Source organism: Macaca nemestrina, chromosome 3 (assembly GCF_043159975.1).
Source record: "Macaca nemestrina isolate mMacNem1 chromosome 3, mMacNem.hap1, whole genome shotgun sequence".
Classification (NCBI taxonomy): domain Eukaryota; kingdom Metazoa; phylum Chordata; class Mammalia; order Primates; family Cercopithecidae; genus Macaca; species Macaca nemestrina.
Window position 1 is genome coordinate 6,192,526 of NC_092127.1, and position 20,568 is coordinate 6,213,093.

At 45.3% G+C, this 20,568-nt stretch overlaps 1 protein-coding gene across 4 annotated transcripts in view; it reads right to left on the reverse strand.

The window, feature by feature from the left end:
* The window catches only part of LOC105466588 (storkhead box 2), a 117,877-nt gene extending 116,526 nt beyond the window's left edge, over positions 1–1,351 (reverse strand). For all 4 annotated transcript variants that reach the window (XR_011620767.1, XM_011715647.2, XM_071092786.1 and 1 more), the window contains exon 1: positions 524–1,351. Coding sequence is in view for 3 of the 4 variants with exons in the window: in XM_011715647.2 (XP_011713949.1) it covers positions 524–689 (166 nt within the window). In the remaining variant the exon portion in view is untranslated. The remainder of the gene's footprint in view (positions 1–523) is intronic.
* Between the last annotated feature and the right edge of the window lie 19,217 nt (positions 1,352–20,568).

Below are 20,568 nucleotides of genomic sequence, written 5' to 3' on the forward strand. Positions count from 1 at the left end.
ACGCATTCAGTGAGCTCCAACACAGTTCTCTGCGTGCAAATCAGACGAGCCTGGGATGTCTGCAGGACTCTCCCCTGACTCAGCCCATCCAGAGCTGCGCATGGAACCTGTTCCTTTTGGAGAACAGGGGGCTGCTGGAAATACCCACTCAGATAACCGGCCACCACGCAGGAGCCAGCAAGCCTGGCACTGCAGGCAACCCTGGGCGCAGGATCCTCCACAAAGCTCGAGGAGGCTGCAGCGCGGGGGCTTGCAGTCATTTATCTCCCTGCAGCCAAAACGCCCGGCTCGTCCCCCCTCCCTCGTTTTACCTAACTAATAGCTCTCCAACCCCATATTGAGAGGGCCTGCTGTGGATCTTGCGGAGGTACAAAATGGTGGATGGGAGCTAATTTTTTCCTGCTTTCCCCATAACTTATCGCATCCATCACTGCCCGTCCTCTCCTCCAAGCACCCGGGCCGCGGGATACCGAGCACATCCCGCGGCCCCGGCGCGGGGGCAGAAACGCGGTCACCAACCAACCTGATGTCATGTAGCCCCGCGAAGCCTGGGGCGCGAAGGCCGCGGGGAAGCGCTTGTGCAGGCGGTAGTCCTTCTCGCTGCGGGACCTCATGCGGTCCGAGGCCCGGTCCGAGAAATCCGAGCTAGGCCAGGCTCGCCGCAAGGTTGTGCTCCGGGTCTTCTTCATGGTGGGGAGGGCGACCTGCCGCCCCGATCCTCGGGGCCTCAGCGCCGGGGCGCACCGCGCTCCTTCATCCGTCTACGGCGGGCACGACCCGGGCGGACTCTGCGCACATTTTCCCAGCCCCTCCTCGTCGGCGTCTACACCGCCAGCGGCGGGTCCGGCCCTCCCCACGCCCCCCCACACCCCCACGGCGAAGGCTCCGATTTTACACACGTCCCACAATGCATTACACTTCATTTGCAATCCGCCCGGCTTATAGCTTCCAGATTCCTGGGGGGAAAGGCACGTTAGGAGGCTCCCCGGCCTGGAGGAGGCGGGGAGGGGGCGGGCGGGGTGGGGGCGCCGAGACTTGCAGCGTGAAGGCAATGGGAGCGCAGACAATGGCCCGATTCAGCGCAGGAGTGCTTGGCCAACTGGGAGCCACGGCACAAAAGACCCAAACAAATGAGGCAGCCGAGGCCTCCGGGGCTGACCCGGGATCGGGCGTGCGGGAGTCCGGAGGGGCGGCGGCAGACCCTCCGCGCCGGGCGGCTCAGCGCGAGGCGTGGGGATGACAGTGTCCGAGTCGTGTCCCCGCGGGCCTATCAGCCGCACGGCCCGCAGTCCCTGGCGCTGGCTGGCTCTGCCTCCGCTGCAGTCCCCGGGAGACAGTCTTCATCACAGAGGCTCGAGCCGGGGGCGCGTGTGCACAGGATCCGAGCAGGCTCTGCAGACAGCAGCTGCGGCGGGCGGGCTCCTGCGGAATCCAGGAAGAGCCCGCGTCGTCCCCGCGACTGCAGCGCCTCGTCAATCTTCCCCTTGCCGAGGTTCCGGGCGCTGTGCGTGCGTGCGCGCGGGTGGGTGGCTGGGTGGGTGCGCCGACACGCATGTGCCCCCTACACATGCATGCTCGTACTTACTGGCCGAGGCGGCGCGGAGCCATGGCTGCCAAGGACGCCGAGCCTGCGATCGACCCCCGCGCGGTGGCAGAGCTGCTCCGGCGCGAGCGCGCGGAACGGCTATTGAAGGGCAGGAAGCAGGACAGCCGCCCAGTCTCATGCTAATCACCAGGCTGCCTTAAGTTAGAGCGTGGTTCCCATCAGGCTTCTCATTTTCATGTAAAACACCCGGCGGCGGCGCAGGGACCTTGGCTGCTGCCCCAGGCTGGAGCCAGCGCTTGGATATTTACATATTTTTAGGATGGTCCCCCCCCCTCGGAGAGAGACAGCGAGCCAGCCTTCGTGGGAACGGGGAGATCTGCGGTGCCCTGCCTGGCCCACCTGCGCCAACCCCAACGGAAGCTAAAGCCAGAGGGAGGGGGCGCCACGGCGAGCTCCCCCACAACCGCACTCGCCGGGGCGCCAGGTCCACGCAGCCTGGAAGACGCAATGCAAGTGGCCTGCAGCGTTTCCTTTCTCCCTCTGGAGTCCCGGTGTAAGTCACCGCCAGCCGGCTACACTGCATTCAGGTCCACAGCTCTTTAGATGGCACGGCTCTGCACAGCTGTTTCTGGTCCAACAACCAATCGCTAAAGGACAACAACGCGCGCGGCGCGCGAGGGGAGGAGCGGCCAATGCGCCGCCCGGGCCGGGGCGATGGGCCCGGGACGCGGGCCCGGGACCCGGAGGTCACGCCGAGTTAAAGGCGCCCAGCCACGTTGCTGCTAACCCCGACCATGCTCTGCCACTGCCGTTCATTCAAAAACGGTTATCTCCTCGAATTGGGTTTCCAAAAATGCTTTGGTACAGTAAACAACGACAAAAATAAGCCTGATTTCCTTTTTCAGTGCTGCATTTTATTTGACTTGTTGATGCATTTTTTCATCTGTGACAATGCAACGTTCAAAATCATATTTATGCTGTTGTTTCATATTCACAGGTGCCAAGACGCAGAGACAGGGATGTTAAATCTTTATGGGGATATGCTTTTAACAGGCTGATATCGCAAAAACAAGCCAGTGGATTCTAGCTGCTTAGGATTCAGGAACTTCTAACACAATCCGTGCTATTCCAAGGCTTGAATTCTTTGAGGTGGGTAGCAAGGATCTTGAAGAACCAGGCAGAGCAGGATGGCGTTAAGCCACAGGCATTATAAAATCTAGAATTAGAGCTCCCCTCATTCAGATCTCAAGACCGCCTTCTATAACCTGTGGCCACTGTACTACCTCTTGGGATACCCAGGATAAATAAAGAAGTAATCAGTAAGTAGCCTACGGAATTTATATTTACAAAATCAAAATGTATTACTAGGCGGGGCGCAGTGGCTCACGCCTGTAATCCCAGCACTTTGGGAGGCCGAGGCGGGTGGATCACGAGGTCAGAAGATCGAGACCATCCTGGCTAACACGGTGAAACCCCGTCTCTACTAAACATACAAAAAATTAGCCGGGCGTAGTGGCGGGCCCCTGTAGTCCCAGCTACTCGGGAGGCTGAGGCAGGAGAATGGCGGGAACCCGGGAGGCGGAGCTTGCAGTGAGCCGAGATCGCGCCACTGCACTCCAGCCTGGGCGACAGAGCAAGACTCTGTCCCCCCCCCAAAAAAAATAAATGGATTACTGTCAACCAATTCACTAATGTTCTGTGTTTTTTTGTTTTTAATTAGGAAAGGATAGTCCCCCAAAAGGCATTTTTAGTTCAATGTCTTCCTGTAAGAGAACTGCTAAGAACAGAAAGATTACAGATTTAGAAATTATAGAAAGCTAGCTGTATAAAGCAGGGATCCCCAATTCCCAGGCCATGGGCTGCTTGGATATTTACCTACCCCACGGATATTTATGGACCCCATGCAGCTTCTAGTCCCTGGCCCCTTAGGAACCAGGCAGCACAGCAGGAGGTGGGCAGTGAAGCTTCATCTGTATTTACAACAGTTCTCCATTGCTTGCTGGCATTACCTCCTGAGCTCAGCCTCCTGTCAGATCAGCAGCCACATTAGATTCTCATAGGAGCGCGAACCCTATTGTGAACCACGCTTGGAGGGATCTGGGTTGCATGCTCCTCATGAGAATCTAATGCCTGATGATCTGTCACTGTCTCCCATCACCTCCAGATGGGACTGCCTAGTTGCAGAAAAACAAGCTCAGGGCTCCCACTGATTCCACATGATGGTGAATTGTATACTTATTTCATTATATATTACAATCTAATAATAAAAGAAATAAAGTGCATAGTAAATGTAATACACTCGAATCATCCCAAAACCTTCTACCCTCCAACCCTACCCCCACCCCGGTCCAAGGAACAACTGTCTTCCACGAAACTGGTGCCCAATGTGAAAAAGGTTGGGGACCGCTGGTGTAAAGGATCATAAAGGTAATAATAAATTGTAGTAATGAATGTAGGATAACTGACATTGAGATATCTCAATTCAACAATTACTCAGTACCTCCCAAGAGCCAAAAGCGGTTATATGAATGATTATAATAGCTATGACTTAAGGCTAATGGTGACTGCTGTGGCAACTGTGATAGTCATTCATTCAGCAAACAATGACTGACTGTCTAGAATATGTGAGCCCTGGGATGGGTGCTAGGCAAACAGAGCACCACACATGACCCTGCAGCAAACCATCTAGTAGGGAAGAGAAACAGTAGGCAAATAAACGCAGAAATTGTGCTAAGTTCTATGAAGAACAATAACCTCTCTAAGAAATGACAGTTGAGCTGAGACCTACAGTATGAGGAGCCACTCAAGCAGAGTGGGGGAGATGGGGTTACAGAAAGGGGGAGCAGTCTGTGTAAAGGCCCTGGGGTAGAAGGGATCTTGACTTCTGTTGGAGGAAGTGGAAAAAGGCCACTGTGGCTGAAATTGGAGCATAGTAAGAGGGAGGTTTGTGATGAGGTCATGGAAGGATGCAGAGCCAGATCATGCCGGGACTTGCAGCCCATGGTAAAGGTTTTATATTCTATTCCAAGTGCAGTGTGAACCGCTGAAGGGTTTGGATAAAAGAAGCAATGATATTTTTAGAATTTCTATACAGAAGAATAGGGAATCTGTTTGAAGGGAGAGATTGGCTAAGAATTTTCTGGAAGTAAGTTTGAATTGCACTTGATTAAACTGAGAAAATATTAATTGTTCATATAAAAGAAGGGAGGTGAGTTGATGGACATTTGGGGAGAAGAGCTACAGCTCCACTCAGCCACCTCCAAATGCAGACCTTGCAGAGGGGTGACATGATCCAGTGTTTGTGGCCAACTAGCCTGATGTAGAAGAATTAGGGGGTACATAGGCTGAGTTAGCTGAATCGGATCAGATGGCAAAGTAGGTATAGGTGGTGAAGTAATTTATCCATCCAAATTGGGGACAATGCTGAATAATGCTATGAAGGGAAGGCTTAAATCTAGCAAACAGCGTATTGTGAAACCAGTCCAATCTGAAGAAAATGGAGGTCCCTGTTACTATAGCCACTATTAAAATCAGACTCAGTCTGTCCATCTGTGTTATGGAAAGAGTCACTCTGGTCAGTTTCAGATCTCTAAACCGACCTCAGACAATCATGGATCTGGGTCATGAGTTGTCCATCAAGCAAGCTCAGTTTTGTAACCCAGTATTCAATATTAGGAAAGTTAGAATTAAATGATAAAGCAAATTGATTTTATAGCATTAGTATTCTTTAATCAGGCTTTTAAAATGTGTATATTTGGTATTTTCATATCAGACAGATTAGAGACACTAATTAGACAGATTTGCTTTGTGACTCTAATTCAAATGTATAATTGATTTTAGACTTGTAATCTTAAATTGAAAGGTATACAAATTTTGACTTGAAATCCTTTTCATTTAAAACTTTAGTTTATTAGCTTTGCTATAGTTGAATGAAATGAGAGTTAGAAGAATGTAAACTCCACGAGGATGAGCGACATTTTCTGTCTTATTCATTGTTGCTCATTGTTCTGTTTTGTTCAGAACTATATCCCCAATGGCTAGCAATGGTTGGCACATATTTGATGACTACTGAAGACCCAGTAGAGTACTGGGGAAAATTTGGGTTGAAGCCTTCCTAGTCAGATATATTAAGCACTTTTTAAAAATCAAGTATACCAAGTGTATGACATCAGAGACACAAGCCACAAAAGAAAAAAAAACAGAAAAATTGACTTAATGAAATTTTTAAAATGTGTGCATCCGAAGACAGTCAACAGAGAAAAGACAATCCACAGAATGGGAGAAAATATTTACAAATCATATATCTGATAAGGGACTGATATCCAGAGTATGTAGAGAACTCCTAAATCTCAACAACAAAAAAACAAACAACTAGATTCAAAAATGGACAAAGGACTTGAATAGAGATTTCTGTGAAGAACATATCCAAATGAGCAGTAAGCATATGAAAAGATAATCAGTATCAGTAATCATTAGAGAAACGCAAATCAAAACTACAATGAGATACCAACTCACACCCATTAGCATGGCTACTATCAAAAAAAAAAAATAAAAACCCCAAAAACCAGAAAATAACAAACGTTGGCAATTATGTGGAGAAACTGGAACCCTTGTGCACTGTTGGTAGGCAAGCAAAACGGTACAGCCACTGTGGAAAACAGTATGGCAACTCCTCAAAAACTTAAAAATAGAATTACCATATGATCCAGCAATTCCACTTCTAGATACACCTGCAAATTGAAAGCAGGGACTCGAAGAGATATCTGGACCCTCCCTATATTCATAGCAACATTATTCACAATAGTTAAAACATGGGTGCAACCCAAGTACCCAATGAGGGATGAGTGGATAAGCAAAATGCAATATATACATATAATGGAATCTATTCAGCATTCTAAAGAAAGGAAATCCTGTCCAATGCTACAACAGGATGAACCTTGAAAACAGAATGCTAAGTGAAAGAAGTCAGTCACAGAAAGAAAAATACTGCATAATTCCACTTACATAAAGTACTTAGAATAGTCAAAATCATAATGACACAAAGGAGAATGGTGGTTGCCAGGGGCTGGAGGAAAGGTGAAAAGAGGGGTCGTTGTTTGAGTTGTTGTTTAATTGGTAGAGAGTTTCCATTTTACAAAAGGAAAAGAATTATGGAGATAGATGGTAGTAATGGATGCATAACGTTATGTACATATTTAACTTAACTGGACTATACACTTAAAAATGATTAAGATGGTAAATTTCATGTTATGTGTATTTTAACTCAACAAAAATAGTAATACATTTTAAAAATTAAATAAACCAAATTTATAGATGCAATTTAAATGTTTAAGGGAATGTATTTAAAGATGTTTCTAAGTAGGGCTAATTGTTAAGAAAAGGGGATTTAGTGTTCCATTCGAGTTGATCAAATGTTTTTCAGAGGCCCCAAGAGTTACGGTTTTTATTTTTTACTTAAAAATGCAAAATTTACAAATAGAATAAATTGAATCTGAAACCTTAAGGAAATTTTGATTTTTCAATTTGCATCTCTAGTAAAGGAAAACTTGAAGTTTGAATTTTTAAACTTGTATCTCCAGTATATGGAACATTCATTAAAAACCTAAGCATCTGAACACAATCTTTCCTGTGGGTTGGAATCAACTTCTTCCAAACTCCTGTTAATGTTGATATTCTGACCTCCTCCCATGGATCACAAATGTTCTTAATGGCATCTAGAATGGTGAATCCTTTCCAGAAAGTTTCCAATTTATTGTACCGAGATCCATCAGAGGAATCATGATCTATGGCAGCTACAGCCACATGAAAAGTATTTATTTCTTAAATAATAAGACTTGAAAATCAAAATTACTCCTTAATCCATGGGCTACTGCAAAATGAACATTGTGTTATCAGGCATGAAAACAGCATTAATCTCCCTTAACATCTCCATCAGAGCTCTTCAGTGACCATTGTCACTGAAGTATATTGTCAATAAGCAGTAATACTTTAAAAGAAATCTTTTTTTCTGAGCAGCAGGTCTCAACAGTGGGCTTAAAATATTCAGTAAACCATGTTGTAACCAGACGTGCTGTCATCCAGGCTTTGTTGTTCCATTTATAGAGCACAAGCAGAGCAGATTTAGCATTGTTCTTAAAGGTCTTCAGTTTTTTGGTATAGTAAATGAGCATCGGCTTCAACTTAAAGTCACCAGCTCCATGACCCCTAGTAAGAGAGTTAGCCTGTCCTTTGAAGGTCGTATCATTGAAGGCAGACATTGACATCTCCTCTCGAAGTCTAAGATGGCCAATCTCTCCAAAAGAAGACTGTCTGTCTACATTGAAAATACATCGTTTAGTGTGGTCACCTTCGCCAATGATCTGTGCTAGATCTTCTAGATAACTTACTGCAACTTCTCCATCAGCACTTCACCTTGCACTTCTATGTTATGGAGACAGCTCTTTTCCTTAAACCTCATGAGCCAACCTCTGCTAGCTTCAAACTTTCCTTCTGCAGTTTCCTCATTTCTCTCAGCCTTCAGAAAATTGAAGCTAGTTAGGGTCTTGCCCTGGATTAGACTTTGGCTAACCTAGGGAATGTTGTAGCTGGCTTGGTCTTCTGTCCAGACCACTCAAATTTTCTCCCTACCAGCAATAAGTCTGTTTTGCTTTCTTATCATTCATGTGTTCATTGGAGTAGCATTTCTAATTTCCTACAACTTTTCGTGGCATTCATAACTTGGCTGACTTTGGCGCAAGAGACCTAGCTTTTGGCCTGTCTCAGCTTTGGACATGCCTTCCTCATGAAGCCTAATCATTTCTAGCTTTTGGTTTAAAGCAAGAGACATGCAACTCTTCTTTCACTTGAACATGTAGAGGCCATTGCAGGGTTATTAACTGGCCTAGTTTCAATACTGTTGTGTCTCAGGAAATAGGGGAGCCAGAGCAGAGGGAGAGAGAGGGGGGAATGGCCAGTCATTGAAACAGTCAGATCGCACACAACGTTTATGGATCAAGTTTGCCATCTTATATGGGCACACTTTGTGGAGCCCCAAAAGAATTACAATAATACCATCAAAGATCAATGATTACAAATGACCATAACACATATAACACAAATGAACAAGTTTGAAATATTAAGAGAACTGCCACAATGTGACACAGAGACGTAATGTGAGTAAATGCTGTTGCAAAAATGGTGCCCGTAGACTTACTCACCACCAGATTGACATAAAACTTCAGTTTGTAAAAAATGCAACATCTGCAAAGTGGAATGAAGCAAAGAGCAATGAAACAAGGTGTGCCCATAAACACATTTTTCTTCTTGCTAATGTAGCTAACGATCTCACCACTGCCAAATCCACTCAGGACGTTGGTCCTTATTTGGTTTCATGCTTGCCACTGTTGCCCACTCTCTCCCCTTAAAACTCTTCCCTCCCTGTCATTTTCATTGTCACTGTCTACAGGCTCTCCTTATCCATGGCACCTCTGCCCATTCAGTACTGGGTGTTCTCTGGATTCCACCCAATCACCCTTCTTGGCATTCAGAATTTCATCAGCTGAGTTCCTTCCAAAACATTCACTGCTTTATTTCAGCACTTGCAAGTGAATGATTTCCAGATACCTCTCACCAACCCAGGCCTCTCTCCTGGATCTCCAAATTCTTACTTCCTACTGTTAACTGAATCTCCTTTCTGAATGCTCCATGGACAATCAAACTCAAGCTGTTCATTACACAAAATGTATCATCCTTATGCCCAGTCTCCCAACCTCGTGGTCTTAGCATACATTTCCAGTCATGGCAAATGGGAGTCCCACTGTCCAGTCTCCCAGGGCAAGAACCTGGGAGTCATTCCCAACCACCTCCTCTCGCTGCTCTCCCCAGTTCAGCCCACACACATCGCTACACACCGTCCACTGCTATACTGTGTTTCCACGGCCTTCCCATCTCCTGAAGGCCCGAGCCAAGGCACCGGGGAAGGAGAGGGAGGGCAGAAACAGAGAATCAGTGTCATCTGCAAAAGATACAGAAAATGTGACATTAAAAAATCCAATGAAATGAGACTATGCTACAAATTTAAATATTAAAAATCAAAATAAGATATATGACAAAATATATGAAATCCTATGCCTAATATATTTGTTAAAATGCTTACTTCAAAATAAGCTTTTCAATTAAAAAATGGAACATGATAATCAGCAATTTGTTTCAATATTAAATAGTTTAAGGCAAAAATCAGACTGCATAATAATAAGATTGTATGTTTCACTTTTTATGTTAACTAGCATGGAGAAGCCCCAATGTGAATGCAGTTGGAAATCATGAAAAATATTTAAGGATCTTTTCTGATAAGGTTGGACACTGACACTGAGCCAGCTGACTTCTGTTCAATAAACCGTATTACTTGAAACGAACCTCAGGATCTGTTTTTATTCTGCATATGCTGTGTATTTAGTAATACATCTAAATGTATTACTGCCATCTTCTTTGGGAAAACACTTATGAGGCTCTTTTATCAAGCTTTCAAACCTAAGCCTCTCCTCAAAACGGCTAAAATATTTTCAGCAAAATCAAAAAGAGTTCAGAATAAAGTTGCTCATTTAACTAAAAGAAACTAGCTCACCATGACCTCAGTGTCCAGCTCCTTAGCCCCGATTTGCAGTTCCCTTTTTAAAGCTATCTCATACTGAAACACTGTCTTTGCAAATTAGCATGCACAACAGCTACCTCTGCTCATCTAAAGAACCTAAGGTTATACCCACAAGACTTCAAGTAAGCAAAGCTAGTTGAGTAGGAATTTAGTTGCCTGATTGACATGACTGACAACGTTAACAGTTCATGAAGTGAGTCTTTAGATTTTCCCTGTACATCTCAGGCTTGCCCCAGGGAAACCGCAGTGGGTAACACATGCTTCCACTGCCAAGCTTCGAGAGGCAGGGCAAGTCCTCTCCTGGACCACCCAAGACTCCCCACAATGTCTTCGGGAACTTTATGCAGCTCATATTTGACTAACCCCCAAATCACAATATTGGTCGGTTCCTTGGATTACAGTGACTAGTACTAACATCACTGTATTCAAAAAAGGTCAGCAAAAGTGTAACTCTGGACATTTATACAGTAAAATGCATAGTTTATCTTTATGTTGAACACCGCCTTAAAGTATTTTGTCACAATTAATCAGTGTATTTTTTGTGAAGTAGAAAAACTTTTCAAGGTTACTCCCCAACTCGTTACAAAATTGTGAAGATCAGATGAGCTGTAAATCCGCTTAATAAGCACAGGTAAACTGCAGTAGGAAGAAATATACTAAACGGAAAAGATGGGGCTGGGTGATGGCTCACGCCGGCACTTTAGGAGGCCAAGGTGGGAGGATCACTTGAGCCCAGAAGTTTGAGAACAGCCTGAGCAACATAACAAGATCCCGTCTCTATGAAAAATAAAAAAATCATCTGGGTATGGTGGGGTGCACCTGTAGTCTCAGCTACTTGGGAGTCTGCACAGGAGGACTGCTTGAGCCTGGAAGATGGAGGCTGCAGTGAGCTATGATTGCGCCACTACGCTCCAATCCCAGCAACAGAGTGACACCTTATTTCTATAAAAAGATAAACAAGGAAAAGACGACACGGAGCCACACAGAATGCCCTGTGCCTGATGATACTCCCACACATCCTCCTGTAACTCGCTGCCTCCAGACACATTCACCCAGCGCTGGCCCTGGCATCAGTTTTTAAGACTTCATTTATTTTGTACTTTCTACCTAAAAGATCACTATAAACACCCAAGTTCTCGCATTTTCTCCTGCTGCCCCAGTGAATCATCAAGGGCCCTTGTTGCAATGTGCACCACACATGAAAGTATGCCCGGTCGTCAGCAAGGTCATTTCTCACTGCAGGCCTTAGGAGCTGCCCTGTTGCTGTAAGCTGGCTAGTACCTCCTTTGCCTCCTGGAAACTCTCATGTATCCCGCTTGCAGGATTCAAACCCAGGTCAGTTCTCTGAAAGACTTTCTATCTTCTCCTTGTCTTTGCCCTCGAATATCCCTGCAGATTTAGAGGCCCTTGTCCTGTTTATATAACAACAGGTGCCCTTCCTATTACCCTGCTGACCTCATTGTATTAATAATACAACATAATACCCTACAAAAATGTCTGTCCGCTTCCCTGGCTGTGCACAACTGAAGAGCATGGCTGCCTTGTTCATCCAACAAATGTTTATTGAGCACTTGCTAATGTGCTAATAATGATTCCAGGTACTGGACACAAAAATTCCAAAATAAAACAATAACATAGCGACAAAAACAAAATATTCTGTCATTAAGGAATCTGTCTCCTGAGGGCAGGAGACAACAGTAAACACATCAGTTAGTGAATTATGTTGCATATAAAATAGTGATGAATGGAAGAAAATAATGCAGGAGAGGAAGATTGAGACTGAGCGTTAGCAATGTAAAATGGGGTGGCTAGGGCAGATTTCACTTTACAATCATTTTATGCCTAGTGCCTTTCAAAAAATAGGCCCTCAACAAAGTGTGCCACAATGTGCTCATTTTAGGCCCTCTTCAGTGCTATGGTTCCCAGCAGAGGGGCATCAAATGGCTGTGGACTCCGGATCATAAAGAAACAAATATTGTATCTACTTCATGTCCCTCATATCCATTTGTAGATAAGAATTCTATCTGAGGAAAAATAACGCCTTAAGTTCGCATAGGACTTGACAAAATAATGAGCCTTATGCATAACGCAGGCAAGGCAGGGGTTGCTATCATAAGAAAGGACGAAAAACTAAGGCTCAGAGATAGTCCGCGATTTGCCCACACAGCTTGAGGAACCAGCATTCCATTCTTGACATCCTAGTCCACGACTGTACTCTCCTGCCTCACTCCACTGCCTCCGTAATGCCTGGTGTGAGCAGTTACTGGATGTAGTGTTTTCTTATTGTTGTTTGTGTCATCCAAACGAAGTCCATATAAATCTTTGCATTGCTAGAATACCCCCACATTTTTAGGATGTCTTACTACATGGTTTTTATGAATATACGTGCATGTAAAATAGAGTACAAATGTATTCAGATGACTCAAATGACTTTGCCACAGTTCATTTATACAGATGGTGCAAGAGACTGAGAGAGTTAAATCCACAAACCTCCTTCACACTAATCAATCTTGAAAGTTTTCTTTTCTCAATTCTGTCTGCAGGTCACCACAGAGCTGCTTCCCAAGCCAATGAAAAACCACACTATAACACAGATGGAGTTTAAAGGATGGATCCTTTTTCCAACATGTGGCTTCCTGTAATTTAAGGGAATGTTATACAGGAATAATTAAAATCATATATCAAAAAGGGAAGCAAAGCTCAAATAGTTTCCTGCTTTATCAAATTTCAATAATTGTAAAAAAAAATAAACAAATAAAAAGGCTCCGTATATTTAAATCCCAGACTCTATTAAGAATAACTTTTTAACTCCAGCAAATTACAGGACTTTTATGTGATATCATTTAATAATTGCTAATAACATTTCTAATGCTAACATAGAATAAAAATACAGAGATGCTATTATTTAATAATTTCTTTAAGTTCATCTGAAAGATTTTTTAAATTTTTGCTTCAATATTTAGCAGTTTAAGTAGCTAGGCTTACGGGTAATAATCTTAAATCTTTCTATTATTTTTCATATGATATGTTTCAAGCATAGAGGATTAGCTATAATATAACTGTAGTTCACAGTAACTTCCATCAGAGTTACCATGTTAGTTATTATTCAATTAGGATATTTTTAATGTTTTTAATTTTTTAATTTTTTATTTTTTAGAGACAGAGTCTCACTCTGTTGACCAGGCTGGAGTGCAGTGGCATAATCATGGCTCACTGCAGCATTGACCTCTGGGCTCAAGCGATCCTCTTGCTTCAGCCTCCTGAGTAGCTGGGAATACAGATGCACACCAGCAGGCCTGGCTAATTTTTGTATTTTTAGTAGTGATGGGGTTTCACCATGTTGCCCAAGCTGGTCTCAAATTCCTGGGCTCAAGGGATCTGCCTGACTCGGCCTCCCAGAGCCAACTACGATGTTTTTTAAAGTAAGAAGGATGCTACTAATTACACTAGAACAAAATGCTTACACTTGTACCCTCCTGGACAAACAGGGACACAGGGTCACCCTACTTTTTAGGGAAAGAAGGCTAGTTTTTCTTTTTAAGTTACAGTTTTGCTTTATAAGAGGAACAAATAAATTTAAGTGGGGAGACAAGAAAAATCACCTGCAGGATCAGACACTTTTATATGTAAAATAATAGTCTTCTTAGGTATCTCCATCTGCTCTTCTCTCACCTCGACTAGAAGGGCGAAGACTCAAGATCTGTTGCAAGTGTTTCCAGTAACAAAAACATGAAGTCCAGCATCACTTGCATCACCCAGACTTTTCCTCCCACAGGTTTCTGAAGAGACCACCGGCTTTGCCCATTCCACCAAGCTAAGATGCTGGCTGCGAAGGGAAGGGACAAGTGCCAGCACTGCACGTGGAGCATGTTGCAGAACACAGACGAGGCTGTTAGGTCGGCTCACAGGCCACACTAGTCCCAGCCTACTGCAGGTTTCCACGTGATCACTTCTGTACCGCCGGGGAACTGCCACTTACCTGTGGCTGTGACGTCTCAGTAGAAACAAGGGGATGATATCCTAGAAATGGGATAAGGCCTGACCAGAATTAGAAACCATGAGAAAGAACCAGAAGGCAATAAAGTAAAGACAGTGAGGGAGAGGGAAAAAAAAGAGAAAGCTGGACCCAGAGATATGGTGGGACACATTTTGTTCCAAAATCTCAGAGACTGGTTTCCAAAGAGTATCTGATCTGGCTTTCCAGCCCTAGCTACTCTGTGCTGACACACCACGACGTCCCTGGAGACAAGCTTCCTACAGACTTTTCCAGAGCCACGATACATTTTTAAACCCAAACTACTTAAGTTTTAGGTGTCAGGGAATCCATTCATGTTTGGCTTGACAAAGCAATGTCTTCACGAAGTCACAACCTGTATGCCAATGAGCAGATAACAGTTGCTCGTGTGGTATCTTAAACTCAGATTCTGGAACAAGTGAAAAAAAAACTGCCTTGGAGGAGAGGTTAAGTATATCCTAAGTATGTATCGATTACGAGAAGAGTGTCCAGTTTGCTTTTCCATGTCACTACAGGCTGTTGTCCCACACCGCCACAACCTCCGCAACTAAGATATGCAGTTCAGCAGAAAGTGCTTTGATGCCCTTGTCAGCGTGCTCGCAAGAAGAGTGTGAATCGGCCGGGCGCGGTGGCTCACGCCTGTAATCCCAGCACTTTGGGAGGCCGAGGCGGGCGGATCACGAGGTCAGGAGATCGAGACCATCTTGGCTAACACGGTGAAACCCCGTCTCTACTAAAATTACAAAAAATGAGCCGGGCGTGGTGGCGGCGCCTGTAGTCCCAGCTACTCGGGAGGCTGAGGCAGGCGAATGGCGGGAACCCGGGAGGCGGAGCTTGCAGTGAGCCGAGATCCCACCATTGCAGTCTGGCCTGGGCGACAGAGCGAGACTCTGGAAAAAGAAAAAGAGGAAGAAGAAGAGGAAGAAGAAGGAGAAGGAGGAGGAGAAGGAGAAGGAGGAGAAGGAGGGGAAGAAGAAGAAGAGGAAGAAGGAGGAGAAGGAGAAGGAGAAGGAGAAGGAGAAGAAGAAGAAGAAGAAGAAGAAGAAGAAGAAGAAGAAGAAGAAGAAGAAGAAGAAGAAGAAGAAGAAGAAGAAGAGGAGGAGGAAGAGGAGGAGGAGGAGGAGGAAGAAGAAGAAGAGGAGGAAGAAGAAGAGGAGGAAGAAGAAGATGAAGAGGAAGAAGAAGAAGAGGAAGAGGAAGAAGAGGAAGAAGAGGAAGAAGAAGAGGAAGAAGAGGAAGAAGAAGAAGAAGAGTGTGAATTACACCTGTGGAAGCAGGGCAAGGCTCCGGACGGTGCTGTGTGCAGCCACAGGGTTTCCCGAGGTGGCTCACAGGCCCAGCATGGGACACAAGGGGAGGGTGGCCCTGAGCCATCTCGGAGGGACACAGTTCTCTTGACTACCTTTTCAGAATTTTGCTAAGGATTTGCTAAGACGAAACAAAGGTTTCACTAAAGCAGTATAGCTCAGGAGTTAAATATGAACGTTCTGGAATATCCTGGATAGTGTGTGAGTCCCAGCACCTCTACTCCCAGTGTGGAGACCGCGGGCCTGTCCCACTGACGCTCTTCTCAGTTCTTCCTCTGAAACACGGGGAAAACAAAAGCAAACGTCTCTTCAAACACCTTAGACTAGTGCCTGGCAATTCATTAATGCTCAGTAAATATAGCTATTTCTAAACTAATAACACTGGTTCAGGGCTGAGCACACAGACAAATTCTTTTTTTTAAATTTTCACTTTATGGCCGGGCGCGGTGGCTCACGCCTGTAATCCCAGCACTTTGGGAGGCCAAGGTGGGTGGATGACGAGGTCAGGAGATCGAGACCATCCTGACTAACACAGTGAAACCCCGTCTCTACTAAAAATACAAAAACTAATCGGGCAAGGTGGCGGCGCCTGTAGTCCCAGCTACTCAGGAGGCTGAGGCAGGAGAATGGCGTGAACCCGGGAGGCGGAGCTTGCAGTGAGCTGAGATGGCGCCACTGCACTCCAGCCTGGGCTACAGAGCGAGACTCCCTCTCAAAAAAAAAATTTCACCTTATTTATTGACTATTTTTTTAAATGATGAATTCATCTGTTTTTCCATAGGCTTTTCAGGAACAGGTGGTCTGTGGCTACATAAGTAAGTTCTTTAGTGGTGATTTGTGAGATTTTGGTGCATCTGTCACCTGGGCAGTATACATTGAACCCAATTTTTGGCCTTTTATCCCTCACCCCCTTCCCACCCTTTCCCCCCAAGTCCCCAAAGTCCAATGTATCATTCTTATACCTTTACATCCTCCTGGCTTAGCTCCTATTTATGAGCGAGAACATACAACATTTGGTTTTCCATTCCTGAGTTACTTCACTTAGAATAATAGTCTCCAATCTTAACCAGGTTGCTGCAAATGCCATTAATTCATTCCTTTTTATGGATGAGTAGTATTCCATCATACACACACACACACCAGTTTCTTTATCCACTCATTGATTGATGGGCATTTGGGCTGGTTCCATATTTTTGCAATTGCAAACTGTGAGCACACAGAGAAATTCTGACAGGGGGTTAACCCCCAGACAGCTCAAAAAGTTGTGCCACATTGGATTATTATTATTTTTTTTATTTTCAGAGACAGGGCCTTGCTCTGTTGCCCAGGCTAGAATGCAGTGGTGGGCTCATGGCTTACTGCAGCTTTGACTACCTGGGCTCAAGCAATCCTCCCACCTAGCTAGGACTACAGGTGTACACCACAATGCCCAGCTAATTTTTAAAACTTTTTGTAGAGATGGGGTCTCCCTATATTACCCAGGCTGATCTCAAACTCCTGGCCTTGAGTGATCCTCCCACCTAGGCCTCCCAAAGTGCTGGGATTGCTGGGATTACAGGTGTGAGCCACTGTAACCGGCCTTATTGAATAACAAGCTCTCTCTTTTTCTCTAATTCCATCTCTGCCTCTCTTCCTACTCTTTCCATGATTACCCTTCCAAGCATTCTTAGCTTTTATAAAATCTAAAATTGATCACTATCTCCACCATCCTCCCAAACACCATGAAGACCTCAGACTGATTCAACTCTGTGCACAGACATTGGCTCACAGGTTTGAGTTGCTCAGTATTTTATTTGCTTCCCTCCCTTCTGTTCTCCATCATCTCTCCCTCCCTTCTTTCCTTCCTCCCTCCCTCCCTTCCTCCCCCTCTCATTCCCTCCCTCCCTCCTTTTCCTGTCCCTCTTTCTTCTGTTGTTCTTTTTTTGTTTTTTTTGTTTTTTTTTTTTTTTGAGACAGAGTCTCACTCTGTCGTCCAGGCTGGAGTGCAGTGGTGCAACCTCGGCTCACTGCAGCCTCTACCTCCTGGCTTCAAGCAATTCTCCTGCCTCAGCCTCCCAGGTAGCTGGGACTACAGGTGCACGCTGCCACACCTGGCTAATTTTTGTATTTTTAGTAGAGATAGGATTTCACCATGTTGGCCAGGATGGTCTGGATCTCCTGACCTCGTGATCTGCCTGCCTCGGCCTCCCAAAGGGCTGGGATTACAGGCATGAGCCACTGTACCCGGCCCTATTGCTGTTTTAAATAGTCAGACCTTGTTGAGTTTACCTGAGTTACAGGTTTCCTTGTTCAGTATGAGCTGGCCAGTTCCCTCAGGTCTGAGTTGCTAGCTTAATGGTATGGGAAGGTGGAAGGAGCTAGATCTGTATTTTATGAGACTGAAGAGCCAAGAAATACTATGTAATATTTCAGCTGGAAATTAATTTTTTCAAACGTAGAAGCTTCTCAGTCTGTACAGTCTGCCATATTGTGGGAAACAGAAGCACGTAGCTCGCTTTTTCTTGTGTTGTCTCTAAACAGCAGTAATCCCTTAACAATCAATTATGAAATCTATCTTTTCATCAAAAGAAGAAAAAACACAAAGTATTACCACAGAGAGAACAAAGGTTTCCAGCCATCCTTGAATATTGTCTCTCTCTCTCTCCATATATATATGGAAAGGAGGCAGGCATAGAAAGAGGGGAGGTGGCCTGCTGTGCCTGGCCTCAGACTCAGGCCTGCCGTGCCCCAGCAGACCCCACTCAAGTCCCTGGCCAGGACCTTTCAGGGCTGGCCCCTCTGACTCTAAGTTGCTGCAGAAGGGAAGGCCTCCTTCACCGAGGCTCAGGTCCATCAAACTTCGCTAACTTCATGCTTCTGTTTTGACTGTCTGTTTGTTGAAGGTGATTGTACAGGTTTGCAAGGGCTGCCGTAACAAAACACCACACGCTGGCAGCTTACACAGCAGAAACTGTCTTACAGTTCTGGGGACCAGAAGTCTGTGATCACGGTTAACAGCAGGACTGTTTCCTCCGGGGGTGCTGTGGGAAAAGCCTGCCCGGTGCCCTGCCCCTGGCTTCTGGGGCACGCTGGTGACCTCTGGCGTTCCTTGGTCCCTGCATGATCGTCCCTGTCTGTGCATTCTCCCCGTGTGCCTGCGTGTGTCCCAGTTTCCCCTTTTCATAAGGACACCAGTCATGTTGGATGAGGGCCCACCCTACTCCAGTACAACCTCCTCTTAACTAATTACATCGCCAACTACCCTATTTCCAAATAAGGTCCTATTTGGAGCTATTGCTGGTTAGGACTTCAACATATGAATCTGTGAGAGATGCAATTCAACCCTGATCAGTGTTCTTGAGGACAATCCTTTAACTCCCTCGGGCTCATAAACCAAAGCTGAATTCATTAAGGAAAAAAAAATAAACCGAGCAAAAGACGGTCCAATAATGCATCGAGAACATCTTTGGCAGTTCATCAAAGCAAAACTTCCCTTTTGGGTAACTGTTTTCCTGACACAGGAAGAAGCCAGCCTGTTTTCTGTGCTCCAGAGAAAGGCAGCATGTACCCCTTCCCCAGCACAGAGCCAAATCAGCCCAGGGAACAAGCGGTAAGTCAGCGTCATTGCGGGTTTGAGCACCATCCAGAAGCATGAAGTGGGGGAAAGGGGTGGGGAAAAGGTAGCACTTGAGATGTTTAATGCTCATTAACAGGAGCAAGAGTCTGTCTCATTCCTGTGCAGACTGTGCAAACCTCTGGCTTCTGCTTTGCCAAGCCCCAGGGCCCAGAAATAAGCAAGTCAGAATAAGAAGTAACCATGGGATTGGCAAGCAGCAGGCAAGAGAATTAATCCAGGTCCCAATTAGGCGGTGCTGCCTCAGTACCAGCCTCGAGCCCTCACTTGCAAAGGCCTCCTCCTCCAGCTCCTTCAAGGTCAGGAGGAAATAGGACATGGGCTCAGGTACCTGGGATCCAGGAGGCAAGCCAGAGAGGTAGAGAGTACAGAATGCAGAGCCAGCCTGCCTAGGTAAAATGCACTGGCCACTGGCTAGCTGTGTGATCATCCCTGGGCCTCAGTTTCCCCAGCTGTAAAATGGGAAAAATAATAGAACTCTCAAGGCTGCTGTGAGGCTTGAATAAGTGAATCCATGTGAACTGCTTGGAACAATGTCTGGTGAACAGTAAGCATTATAAATGTTAGCTACTGTTAGTAATGCTTAGGGGAAGGGTCTAAGTAAGGGGTTCTTGCTCAGAGCTTTGAACCTTCATCCTTTGAAAAATGAAGTTGTCTTGGGGGAATGAAAGACAACTGAAGGTCTCCAACACTACTTTTTCCTCCTGGTAGGGTAGAAAGATACACACGGGCCTAAGACATTTGCCTACCATTCTACAGTATTAAAAAGAGCATCAGGGCCAGGCGCAGTGGCTCACGCCTATAATTCCAACACTTTGGGAGGCCAAGGCAGGAGGATCGCTTGAAGCTAAGAGCCTGAGACCAACCTAGGCAATAAAGTTGATACCCTGTCTCTACCAAAAAAAAAAAAAAAAGAAAGAAAAATTAACAAACAAACAAAATTAGCTGGGCATGGTGGTGTACACTTATAGTCCCAGCTACTCAGGGGGCTGAAGCATGAGGATAGCTTGAGCCCAGGAGTTCAAGGCTACAGTGAGGTATGATTGCACCACTGCACTCCAACCTGAGAACAAAGCAAGACTGTCTCAAAATGAAACAAAATAATACACTTTTTGACAGCATCAGCTTTGGAGCATGGATGTAAGTCCTGGATCTAGCACTTATTAGATGCATAACCTTGAGCAAAGTCCAAAATCTCTGCTAAGGCTTTATTCCCTCCAAGGCAAAATGGGAAAAATAGCTCTCTCCTAATGTTGTGTGAAGAGTAAATAAGAGCGTGCACGCAGGGTGCTCAGCAGGGTGTCTGCTAACGATGTGTAAGTGTCCCTCATTAGTAGGAATACGTCTGATCCTAAAGGGGAAAGGCCTCCAGTAGCTCACACAGCACCTTTCGGACAATTAGGGGAAATAGGGAGTTTCCTTTCTAAGGAAACATTACTCCATCTCTCCAAATACTAT